This window comes from Manis pentadactyla, chromosome 2, assembly GCF_030020395.1.
Source record: "Manis pentadactyla isolate mManPen7 chromosome 2, mManPen7.hap1, whole genome shotgun sequence".
NCBI classification, from domain to species: Eukaryota; Metazoa; Chordata; class Mammalia; order Pholidota; family Manidae; genus Manis; species Manis pentadactyla.
This window is the reverse complement of record NC_080020.1, coordinates 155,488,775-155,501,209: the sequence shown is the minus strand read 5'-3', so window position 1 is coordinate 155,501,209 and position 12,435 is coordinate 155,488,775. Positions and strand designations below refer to the sequence as shown.

Here is a 12,435-nt window from a genome sequence, read left to right as displayed (position 1 = left end):
AACAGCACTTTTCCCAGCTGTACATTAGACCACTTACTTCACTCTGCCCTTTCATGGACAAGTCCATCTCCTGAGCTAAGAATAATACAAATACTTGGAAGCAGGGTCCCTGAAGGCGATCCGATTTCCCTCCTGGTGCCTAGCAGTGCTCTATATAATGGCAGGCACCTTTCATTAAATGTCTAAAATGAAATAAGAACACATTCCTAGCTCCCATGAAAGACGTGCACTCTTCCCAGGAATAAAAAAGAACACCTTACACAGGCTGTTCCTCAAAGGGAGCCCTGGGCTCTTTCATCATATATACATTTGGGGCTCAGTATGTTGGTGGAATGTGTGAATGAGTGAAGAGAATGTGGTAACGATTCAAGGCACTGACAATGAAAAGCGCTTCCAGAAGTCACAATCCCAGTTACACTCTGCTCACATCTCTTCCAAGTAAGCAATCATTTCAAAAAAAAAGTGCAGTTTCTTCTCAAAGTCCTAGCCCCGAAGGAGTCTGTCTCTTCCTACACACTGGCTGGAGTTCAGAAGCAGCTCTCTCTTCTGCAGCTAACCAGAAATGCACAGACAAGCTCGGGGTCGGAAGCCAAGGAGTTCGGCAAAGGCATCTACAGCTGGGGCAAAGGGGCTGGGTGTGCAGGCTGTCAGAAGTTAGAAGAATCATGGCAGTGAAAATGCCTTGCATGGGGTAGGCATATGAAAGTCCCTTCTAACTTAAAAAAAAAAATTATGCACTTCATCATTTCTCCTGTTTCCCTAAAAGGAAGGGAACAAACCAGATCAGGGAAATTACAATAGAAAAATGACAGGGAGCCACTAGCATTTACATTATTATTTGTGGTTTCTATTTTTTTTTTTTTAATTTTTTTCCTAGAAAAAAAAAAAACACAATCAGGGGAATTTATATGACAAATCAGTGTCAGGATGGCAGGGGAAGAGAGAAAGGCCAGAGGCAAGGGAAGTGAATAAAAAGTGGGTTCCAAATCACGTGGAATGGTCCATAGAGTCACATTTGGTCCTCATGAGATGACTGATCACTTTGGCATGCGTGTTTGGTACCCGGTCTCCTGGTCTGCCTGCTCAGACACCCACAGAGAGCTGGCCACACTCTGGAGACCCGCCAGAAACAAATTTGGATTTACAGAAAGAGAAGACTTAATTTATTAGCTCGTTGGCTTTGTGCTAAGGTATCATATGGGAGTCTTTCTTGCCTAAGAGAAGTGTCTGGAAGGGTGTGAAAGTGACCACGGGACACACTTCGGCATCCCAGTGAATTCCAGGCAGTCACTCCCTCATATCTGGACATGGTCTTCGCCTCCCACACAGGCATCCAGACATCCCCAGGCAGTCTGGCTGAAGAAGGACAAGGGACATAACGGTCCCTTTCTAGACACTGTTCAACAACGGTGTCTATTCCCCAGCCTTGCTCCACTGTCTGTGGAAGGGGATAGGAGACTGGGACCCGTCTGTTTTTCAGCTCAGCATTGGACGGTGATCCCAAAGAAGCTTGGCCATCCGGATCCACAATGAAGGCCTCTCAAGTTTCTCCCACTTTACACCCCTGATTTCAGGACAGAGAATTCAGCCAGACCCAGAGCCATGTCTGTCAGACAGGACATTGAGAGTGACGGCTGGGCAAGACAGAGCCAATGGCACTCTGTAAGACCAGAGGACATTCAAGGAGAGGGGGCATGCCACAAGCTGCTGCCCAAGTCACAGTCTAGGGGACACACTGAGTCTGAAGGACACAGCTGGACCTACTAGCCTGACAGGGTGCGTCTGACACCTCCGCAATGGGGCCCTGCTGGTTGTGGTTCCTCGGTGGAGTAGTGGGTTTCCCGCCCTGCTGTGGCCCCTGTTCCTGCACGGAGGCCAGGTTACATCTCAGTGCCACAGTCCTGAGGAGCACCACGCTGGCCAGCCAGCCAGGCCACAGTCCTCAGCCTCCTGGGCTGAGGCTCTGGTTCCACAGGAAGGCCCCAGGGAGACACTGGTCCCTGGGAGGGAGAGAGGAAGGGGAGAGGGCTGCATTCTGGGAGAAATTCAGGGAGGAACTCCTATGGGCTGGAAGGGGCTGCAGTCCAAAACATTGCAGAGCCAAGAATAAATATCTGAAAAATGACAACAGTCTTGTTGCTAGTCTAAAGAGAGTAGTTGCTGTTGCTTGTGTTTTCTTCTTCCTTTTAAAGCCACTGGCATTTTAAAAGGTGAAGGGGCCAGGGAGAATCAGCCCCTTCACTCTGATCCTTTATGGGCACCTGGAGGCATCAGGCCCACGCCAGGTGCTGCTCTCCTTGCCTGGCTCCACCACCAGAGTGAGGACAGGCACAGGGAGCACCTGCTCTGCTTCCCAAAAGCAATTCCTTCTCCCCACAAAACCAAAACATACATGATGGAGAGTCCAAAGACTAAAGTGCAGAGAATTCCTCAGAGTGGGGGCCTGGAAATGGGGCACTCTGAGGATTAGGGGGGTGGGGGTCAGCCCAGAGCTACAGCTATCAAACAAAGGCTGACTGTTATGAAGTGAGACTGCAGGGTACAGTCCCCATCCCCTTGGGCCCTGTTGACACTCTTCTATTTGGGACTGTCCACTGCGAGCAGCTCCCCAAGCAAAGTCCCTGGTTGTAATGACTGGCGACCATGACGGGAGAGGAAGGTGGTGAGAGGGAAGACAGTGCATTACATAAAATCAGTGAATCCCGGGTTTCCAGAGCAGGAATACATGAACAGCCCTAAAGGCAGAGTCTCTCCTGGAGAAGGTTTGGTGAAGATGGTCAGGATCCTGCCAGGGAGGCCTCCTGGGGAAAGGAGCTCCTCCAGGTTGGGGAGGCCCTGCAGTGTGGGGGAAGGGCTGCCATTAGGGTGTGTAGGCTGGGGGCGGCTGGAACTGGTTGATGACCTCATACTCTGCTGGGTAGGGCTCATTCTCCTCCATCTCTGACAGCAGCTCCAGTGCCTGCTCCTCTTCCTCCGTGGGGTAGTGGCGCAGGAGGTTGGCAGCCGTGGCCAGGATTGAGGCTCCACCAGCTCCCGCCACCAGGTAGAAGCTAACGGCAAAGGTGACATACACCTGGGAACCATGGTACTTCTTGTGTTGCTGCTGCTGGGCCAGGATGAGTTCAGAAGCCCAGTAAGAAAAGCCGATGACGGTGGCACACTGCAGAACTGCAGGACACAGGAACAGTAGGAAGGAGTTAGAGGGCATCCTGCAAGCAGGATGCTTGAGGAACCAACTGCAGCCTCTCCACCCAAACCCCAGTCTCAGCGGATAGGTCCAGCCCCACAGCCTGCAACGGGAGCGCTCTTGGCCACAGGATTCTTGGGCTGGGGCTTGGGCTGGATATCTGACCCCATCTGGGCCGCTCAGATTCTGTCTTAAGAGTTTGGAATTGGGATACTAGTCATGGGTGCTCGAAAGGAATAGATAAGGTCATGCAGTTTGGGAGCTGGAGTCGGCACCATCACAAGTCAAATCAACACACGAGCCCAGGCACGAGGGAGGAGAGAAGCCACATACAAGCAAAGGCTGGTCTGCAGGGAAGCAGGAAAGGGGAGGAGATAATCAGCTGAGCCCATGCACTCCAGGGAGATGCAGTGGACGCTCAGGTTCCTTCCTTGTCTACCGTCTATTCCAGGCCCCATGCGCCTGGCTGAGCTTCAAATCCAGTTCTCAGAGAGCCATGTGAATGCCTTGTGGGATTATAATAATATTCCCTCCCTAAAGCTGGGCCAAGTGGGACTGTGGTCCAGCAAGCATACGTGTAAGTGATGGAAGCAAGCTGCCATCATAGACCCATGCTCTGTGAAAGGCTAGAGCTGAAATGGGCACCTGGATGGTGTCTGCTCAAAGAACCTCCCCTTTGTTCCCATCTGCAGTGCCAGACAGGATGCCCCCACCCTGTGGCAGTTCCTTCTCCACTGTGTTCCTTCTTACCTGTGAGGATGTGGGCAAAGGCATAGCGACGGGTGATCTTCAGGGCTGGATGCTTGGGCCCGAAGACATCCAGAAGGAACGCAGAGAGACTACACAGGATGCCTAGGAAGCAGAAGGCGGCAATGACCCGCAGGAGCAGCACTGTCTGGGGGTTCATGCAGAAATCTGTAGGGGAAGAACCAGACCTTCAGCACCCCAAGCAACACCCTAGCGCAGGCAGTCTCCACCTGGGAGGAGTTTGCCCCTTCCACCACAGTCAGGGGAGCCAGGAGTACTGCAGGGAGCAGTCCTGGCTCCTGCTCCCAGCTGGCCTACAGAAGAGGTGGGACAGCCTCCATATCAGCAGACAGGAACCCTGGGTCACTGCTCCCATGAGCCTCAAGTCCTTCTTCCCTTTCCAATGAAAGCAGTGTTAGAGCAAGACTCTGCTTGAAGTACATGCCATGCTTTTCTAGCCATCTTTAAAAACCCTGATGACCTGACATGTTAACTAGTTCTGCTAAAGCATGCTTTGGGCTGGCAGGAAATCCCACTAACTTCTGAGCTGAGACAGCCAGAGGTTAAGGCCAGGAGACCATTAATGTCAACTCTCTAGCCAGTCACTCATTCATTCCCTTTTTGTTCAAAAAGAAGTTGAAGCAATTTAGAGAAATGTAATATTACAAGAGACTCCTAAACAAATTAGGAAAGGTGGCAGACTGGAGCTTCACATTAATTTTTGCTCCCTACTTGAACCCTACTCAAACAAAAGAAAAAAAAAAAACTTAAGGCATAATCCCATACAAGAGGGGAGGGGCAAAACAAAATTCCTGAAACCAGAAAGGGACTTAGAACTAATTAGGACTAACTTAATAGACTAGATAAGCTGAAGTGTAAGTGGGAAGCGGGAAAAGCTAAGAAGCAACCAGATTTACACACCAAAGCCTGAAAGGCTCAGAAACTGACAGCACCAAACACTTCATAAAATGAGAGCAAAGCCATTGAAGGGTGCATGCTGTACCAAGACGAGGGAGTAAACCAAGAAAAAGGAAGATGCTGAAACAAGAGACATAACATTCCAAGATTAACAGTGTAGGGGATTCTAGGATGACAACTGTACACCAGGCACATAGAGCAACTGATATTTTCCTCTAGGACTTTATTTTTATTTATTTATTTGTTTGTTTTTATTTTTACCTTACATACTTTATTTCTTATTTTTTGTTTTTATTTTGAACCTACAAACTTTATTTTTTAGCACAGTTTCTTTTTTTAAAAATTCATCTAGAAAACACTGTCAGTCCTCTGATATCTATGTAAACTGCCACTGCTCGCAGAAGCATACAGACAGATAAATGGCTGATTCAAAAAGTAATCACTTTTTAATAAAAGGTAGGAAATGGGCCTTAACTTCCTGTCCCTCCTGTTCCAGCCATTGGCAAGCTCTTCGTTCATTTAGGCCATGGGTCACCAAGTGATTTAGGGAAACTGGGAAAGGGCTGGCAGGACTTAAGAGTACATGGTCCTTTCCTGATTCTTGGGCCCAGGCTGAGAGGCTGTGGGGTGGTCGTGACCACTCCCTAGTGCACATCAGAATCACAGGGGTCCTGGCTGAAAGCTTGTTCCAGGCCCCAGAGATTCTGAGCTCTCAGACTGGAGCAGGGCCTAGTATTTTAACAGGCAACCCAGGTAATTCCCATGCAGTAAATCCAAGCCTTACACTCCAAGAAACACTGATCCTGGACCTAGAGGGAGGTGGACTGAAGTACAGTCCAAGAACCTAGGGAGGGGATCTGAACCCAACAAAGCAGACTCCAAACAACAGACACTGACATCATGAGGGCCCAGCCTCCCACACTGAGGAGCCAGACCAGATATCATGAGACCCTGTGCCTTTGTGACAGCATGCATTCCCTCTCTTGGGCTCCAAATTCACCAGGCAGATGTTGGCTGGGCCCACACAAGACTCATATGTCTTTAACTGGCTTCAGATCATCCACCAAGTTGCCCCCAGAGCTATCTGTGACTCTTTTGTCAGCTGACTGACTGTTTTTGGCTCGATCATCAGCCTGGGTGATTGATTGCCTACTGCCAGAAGGCTGGCCTGTATGTTTGCTCTGCCAGCAACCAAGACCAGCCTTCATTTTATCCAGCCTGGCATAGCCTAAGCTAGCGCTGTGAGAAGGAGTCTAGATAAACTCACAGGGCTTTACTGAAAGAAAAACTGGAGGCAGGGGCTGTCTCCTGGCTTTATTTTGAATATAGTTAAAAGCTCTCTGAGACAGTTCTTCTTGGGGTCCACCTGGCATGTGGTAGGGACAGAGCAGGAAGAAAGTGCTCTTCTAGTGCTTCTGAGAATAACCTGCAGCAGCACGGTGCAGAGGCTTCTGTCACTCTGCTTCACAGCAGGCTGCACAGATCACTGCAGGCAGCGTTACTCAGTGTGGACAGGTGCCCGAGTGCTGCTTGAACTGTGGTTCTTAGAATTCAACTCGTTTTAACTGAAAAAAGTAATACACGGGGCCTTCTTCAAAATACTTTCTTCAGCTGCAGAGTATAGGATGTTCATTTTATTATCATCTTTAAAAATATACATCTGCTTTATACACTCCCATGTGTCCTTTGTTTCTTAATATACTTATTTTAGTAAGACGAAGACTCACACATGCTAAAAAGCATCAGAGAGGATGTCCCTCCCTTCCAGATGTCCAACTGCCCTACCCAAGAGACACTAGTGACAGCTCCTCATGTACCCCTCCAGGAAGCTCCTGTGCATGCAGGTGGGTCAGATGTTACCTTAGTTAAGCCTCACTCCACTCAGGGGGATTCACCACACAGTTCAGATAAGGAGTTGGAGGCTCCAGGTTAAGTGACTTCCTTTAGGTCACGCAGTGCAGAGCTAGACTCCAAACCCAAGCCAGGCTTCCCTGCATCGTGATGTTCAGAATCACCAAGCACAAGAGTTACCCATTTAATTTTTTCCTGATGGAGATAATCAATCAAATCCTAAAGAGTTATATTTGAGCAAAGGGTCAAAAATTAATATGAATGCTGTCAAAGCCATCCTCAGAGCCAGCAGCTCTACTGAACTAAGGCAACAGCTGGGAGCACCAAATCTCTTCTAGGCCAAAAAGGTTTGGATCATTAAGCAGTGAAAAATGCTCATACTGGGAATTACTGGGCAAAAGCCTGCTTGCATGGTCTAAGCTTCTGCAGACATCAGGCTCTTGGAAGCAGTGGGGACACTAGAAAGGCACTGGACTTGGCACTGAATCCTAGACCTACCACAGACTATGTGTTACCTGGAGCAAGTCACTTACTTAACTGCCCTTGGCTTCTGCCATTTTATCTATCAAATGACAGCAACACCTGCCCCATCTCCACAGGAGCACAATGGAAGAGTCAGCTCACAGTGTGCCATGAACAAACAGCCCCCTGTACTGTTACTGCCCCACTTGCTCTGCACTGGGCTGCCTCAGCTGGGCCACAGCACCCTCGTCCCTGGCACGCCTTTCCTCCTCAGACCAAGACCTCCTTGTCCACAAACATCGGCCAGTGTGGGCCAGAGAAAGAGCCCACTAAAGCTGGACTGAGGATCTGCCCCAGCAGTGATGATGCAGTACAGAGAAAGGGCTTTTGACCCCAAATTCAAACAGGTTTTGATTCAACGTGACTCTGTCCACTCCAGAGCTGTCAATAAAACCTTGGGTTTAATGGGGAAGCCTAATGTAAACAGCCCGTGGAGTGATGCTAACAGATATCCCAGGAGCCTGTCCCACATCCCAGGCAGTCTTTTATCAGAGGGTCTCAGAGCACAAGGAGAAGACAGGCAGAGTTAGACCAGACAGGCTTAAACCCAGCTCAGACTCTCCTGGGGTTAGGATCTCAGTGTCTCTTTTTCTCTTCCGCAGCCAGATACTAGTATGGCAGGAGGGCAACGAATACTGCTCCCTTGAGAACATACATGCAATGTTATGTATGTACTATTTTATTTGTAAAGAGAAATGGCATATGGGGCAGAGTCCTAATTTTAAATCCAAACCAGTGGTGCAGGTCTACTGTGGCCTCTTTATTTTGGTAACTATTGCTTGACTGTCCCCATCAGTCACCAGGGAAGAAGGCAGCTGCTGTGTAACAGGATACTAAGAAACTGCCTTTGCCCAAGGTCACTGGTGAGTCAATGGGCTGGATTTGTTTTGAAGGCCTTGGCTCTTCCTGTCTACCTGCCCACTGCTCTTCCTCCCTCCCTCCCGACCCAAACAGGCTGCAGGCAGGAAGACTAAAGTGGATTCTGGCCAGTTCCCTTCTCTTGTTCCATCTCTCCTCCCTTCCCACCCACTGGAGCCCCTGTGAGTTAGAGCCACATCCCCATGGCCCCAATCCTTGTCAGCACTCATCTGTGCCACCTGGCAGTCTCTCCCCACTGTGACTTTTTAGCTTCCTGACAGGCTTCTGGCACAGGACTCCAACAGGGTCCTCTAGGGCCTGGCCAGGCTAACACCACAGGTACCAGTGGTCTTTGCCAAGCTGCCTCTGAGGACAGGCCCCGCAGGACCTGGGAGTGCCAGCTGCATCAGTCACCACCACCCCTTCAGGCACACCAGCCCTCTCTGGAAGGCTGTTGACCTTCCAGTGGCTTGTCAATCATGATTCACCCGACTTCAAATCCCAAACTTCCTTATTCTCCCAAGATGCTTCCTGAGGCTGCTGTTGGCAATGCCCTTTGCTGGCTGCACTTGAGAGGCGGGTAGGCATTGGATCTCAGAAGGAACGATTCGCTGGGGCTCCCCTGCTAACGGCCACTAGAGGTATGAGCCTATATCTGGACCTGGGTCCAGGTTGAAGAGCTGTGTGAGAAGCAGGAACCCCCTGGGGAGTGGAAAAATTCAGGATCTAATCTTTTGAGCCAGCCTGCATTTACTAAAGCTTCAGGGCTCTGCAAAGGACAGCAGGAGGGGGTGTGGCTTTGCCTCAGGATCACCAGCTAGAGCCAGAACACTGAAGGGATGAGAGATAAAAAGCACAGCTTTGGCTGAACTTGTAATAAAAACTCAACTAGCATGGGGAAATAATAAGCCTTGGACAGATCTGATGGAAGTAAGAAACCCAGAACACTAAGGTGCAGTGGTAAGAGTGGCACCCACACCATGCAAATCAGCTGCGTGTCCTTGAGCAAGTGACCCCGAGCCTGAGACCTCTGTGAAGTGGAAGCGACAACCTACCAAATAAAGACGTTGTTTAGGAGAAACTAAGGCCAGGTATGGAGTGTGCTTAGTACAATGCCTGGCACTCAGGCGGGGGGCTGAGAAACGAGAAGGCTCTTTTCCAAAGTCTGCCAGTGCTGCCTGCTGCCTGTTACCTGCAGAGACCTGGTAAGGTCTGTTCTCCCTCAGGAAGCATCTACAGGCAGCAGATGTGTGCCCCACAGCTCTGCTCCCTCTGAGATGGGAAATATCCCAGACTTCCATGCTAGGACATCCGTTTGGCCCTAAGGATCAGCATAACAACATAGGACAGTGTATATCTGAAGGCCCACCGGGTACCAAAAAAACCAACAGGTACAGAGAAAAGGAAGAAGAGAAGCCATCAGGGACCTCCTGATTCCTCATCTCCTTTGTGATAGCTCCTGAGGACCCACTGTCAACTCTCTTACTAATGAACACCAAGTGTTCCTAGCTTGCAAGGGCCAAGGAGATAGCCACAGGAAAGCAGGTTCTAACTACCCATGGGTTACAATCCCTAAACACAAGAACAAACATAATAAAAAGTTTAAGCAACATGTTTTATAAAAGACAAAATCTTTTACAGCATGAATAATTTCTCAGAAAGGATAAATAGATATGTGCGCAAAGGAGGATCTGCACCAAGAATTTATTTAAATTTTTAACATGCCTTTGACAAGGATACTCACTAAAGTGGAATAATCATGAGCTCATTCCTTATGAGAGCTGAAGTAAAACAAAGGCTAAAAAACAAATGAGACAGCATCATTTTATAGTGGAGCCAACAGATGTGAGGTTGACTTAGCTATGCCACCTACAGCTGTGTGGCCCTGGAGAGATCACTTCACTTCTCTAAGACACAGCCTCCTGACCCTCTGAAATAAGGGGTCAGACTGCCTCTTCCTCCATCACACAAATTTTTTGAGCCTCCCCAGGGATGATCTGAAAGAGAGAAGCATTATGAGCTCTCTTCCAGTTTGTAAGTGACACCAAGCTCCCTAAACAAGGCAACACCAGGGGATCCACTACAAAGGTCTAGATGAAGTGGTGGAAAGGTGGCAGCTGTGCTTCAAAGAAGGTAAGTGCAGGGGAATGAGCTGAGGGAAAAGCCATCGAGGCTCAACTCAAGTTTGGTGGCCTTTCTGCTATCAGCTACTCCCTAGAGAAAAAGCCGCATGTCACAAGGCCTCCATCGTGTTGTGTATGACTTCGGTCTTATATAGCCAGCCCAACGAAGGCTATCATTGTGGTAAAATCTGGAAACAAACCAGAAGCTCCCATCCTGTTCTCTACAAAATCATCCTAAAGCCTCAAAAACTCAAGAGAAATGCAAACAGAACTCTCAGGGAAAGACAATATTAGACCACAAGGATAGAGCTTTTAGCCTGGACCTGCAGAAGTTGTATATCATCCGACAGGGAAGAACTTGACCTTTTCACCAAATCCCAGTGCCTGAATCTTTAAAGAGGCAATGTGAAAATATTTAACAGGAAGGGCTTCTGTTACATGGGGCAGTAATCATCTGGAATGCATCACAGCAGGGGAGTGGCACCCTTCAAGAACAGCTCAGAAGACCTTGGGGCTAATAAAATGTGCTGTTACTAAAGGTTGTTTGGGGTCCACTGACTGGCTTTAGGTAAAAGTAAGACAATGCAGTCCTGCCCTCATACCACACAACTCTTCCCTCAATACTGTACACCACTGGGCAAGAGGAGCTTACAGGGCTCACTGAGCCAGGCCCCCATAAAGGCCTTGGCTTTCCCTGTGTCCAGTAAAGAGAACTTTTCCCTTTCCTCTGCCCACCTTGCTGGGAAGCATGATGATGAACAAAGCAACCTACCTCAGTCAGAAACACTTGTAAAGGTTCCAAGAGCCAAATTCCAATTGTTTTACTGAGGATAGCAATGGAATTGACTAGTGGTTATCAAAAATGCCACAGACTCCCTTTTCCTCTAATAAAAATTCAATTTGTACAGCTCAAAAATATCTTTTAAAATCTAGGCATATAGAAAGTTCCTTTTTCTCCATCAATCAGGCTGCCACTGATTAGAAGGGGACAGCTAAATGTGATGCCTAGCACCCTTTTCTCGATACACAGCGCCCTTCCTTGGGCAGAATCCTAAAATAGTAGCAGTTCAGATTAGCATTGCGGGAGTAGGTACTTGGCTGAATAACATCGGAATTAACGAGGGGCCGGACCCTCAAACAGAGCCACCTGGTGGGCATGTACACCAGGCAGGAAGGGGGCTGTTTGCTTCAACCAAGTGCCTGCCCCTGGCTATCTCAGTTCCAGCTCGAACCCCATTTTGCTCCCCGCCGAGGAAGCCCAGTCACCCAGAAAGAAGAGGGCCGGCGCGCAGCGCCCTCACCTTTCAGCAGGTCCGGGTGCACGTAGCCCAGCACGTCGGAGACCCCCAGCTCCTGGCGGGAACAGGTGCCACCGTGGATGTGCAGCCAGGCAGGCTCGGCGAGGGCAGTGCACAGAGCCGTGATGGACAGGGCGCCAGGCAGGGCCGAGGCCAGGCTACGCTCCGGCTGCTTGGGCAGAGCGCTGCCTCCCGGGCTCCTCCGCCGGCGCCCGCCGGGCAACCCTGCGCCTCCGGGGGCGTACATGCCCGGCGACGCCCGCCGTCGCTCCGCGGTCGCTCCTGGTCGCCGCCGACCTCAGCGGGGCGCACAGCCTGCCTGTCCCGAGGAGGAGGAGCAATGCGCTGGGTTTGCGGCAGGTGAGGCCGGCGCAGAGCTATTAGGACCCACACCGGAGAATGGGGGTTGGGACCTGAGGCCGAGCGGAGACTGGAGGGCTGCAGGGATTCGGGGGGCGGGGACGGGGTCCCCAGAATGGAGCTGCGGAGGTGCGGGATGAGGACCCGCAGAGGGCTGGGGGCCAGCTGGAAGCGGGGCAGACCGGAGCAGGGAGGTGTGGTGGGCGGAGTTATCGGCTGCTGGTGGTAGAGACCCGGACCTGGGGTCTCAGCCAGAGTGCCAAAGGGCGGAGAAACAAGCTGGGCCGCGGGGTTTCGGAACTAGGGATCCGCTCTGGGGTGCGACCTGTGCCCGGAAAAGGCCCTCCCCACACCGACCCGTTCCTCACCAGTCAGCAGGTCTCGGGGCCGGGATGACGCCGCTCCGTCCCGTTATGGGCTCTTCAGCTGCCCCGGGTCGAGCGAACCCAGGCCCCAAATCCGCAACGCCCGGACCGACCCGGGGTCGATCCACTTCCGGCTTCCTACACCTCTGTCTCCGCCTCCTCCGGCTCCCCGCGCTGGCCTCCGCTTACGTCACAGCTTGGGCGCG

General features: G+C 50.6%; 1 protein-coding gene and 1 long non-coding RNA gene across 4 annotated transcripts; both read right to left on the bottom strand.

Moving 5' to 3' along the window:
• Positions 1-825: 825 nt before the first annotated feature.
• Positions 826-12,381, bottom strand: TMEM127 (transmembrane protein 127). Of its 3 annotated transcripts, none has more exons than XM_036879970.2 (4): positions 12,233-12,381; positions 11,508-11,823; positions 3,938-4,102; positions 826-3,168 (listed from the first exon to the last, which is right to left on the bottom strand). In XM_036879970.2, the coding sequence occupies exons 2-4, from the start codon at positions 11,749-11,751 to the stop codon at positions 2,861-2,863; spliced, it is 717 nt and encodes a 238-aa protein (XP_036735865.1). In that variant the 5' UTR covers positions 11,752-11,823; positions 12,233-12,381; the 3' UTR covers positions 826-2,860. The 3 variants fall into 3 exon arrangements, with proteins under 3 accessions (XP_036735865.1, XP_036735866.1, XP_057352963.1); XM_036879971.2 differs by having other exon boundaries at positions 11,508-11,819; positions 12,233-12,368; XM_057496980.1 differs by lacking the exon at positions 11,508-11,823 and having other exon boundaries at positions 12,233-12,375.
• LOC118909486 (uncharacterized) lies at positions 9,769-11,501 on the bottom strand. Its single transcript, XR_005023667.2, has 2 exons — positions 10,979-11,501; positions 9,769-10,080 (listed from the first exon to the last, which is right to left on the bottom strand). It is a non-coding gene; the product is annotated as an uncharacterized LOC118909486 (long non-coding RNA).
• Positions 12,382-12,435: the final 54 nt, after the last annotated feature.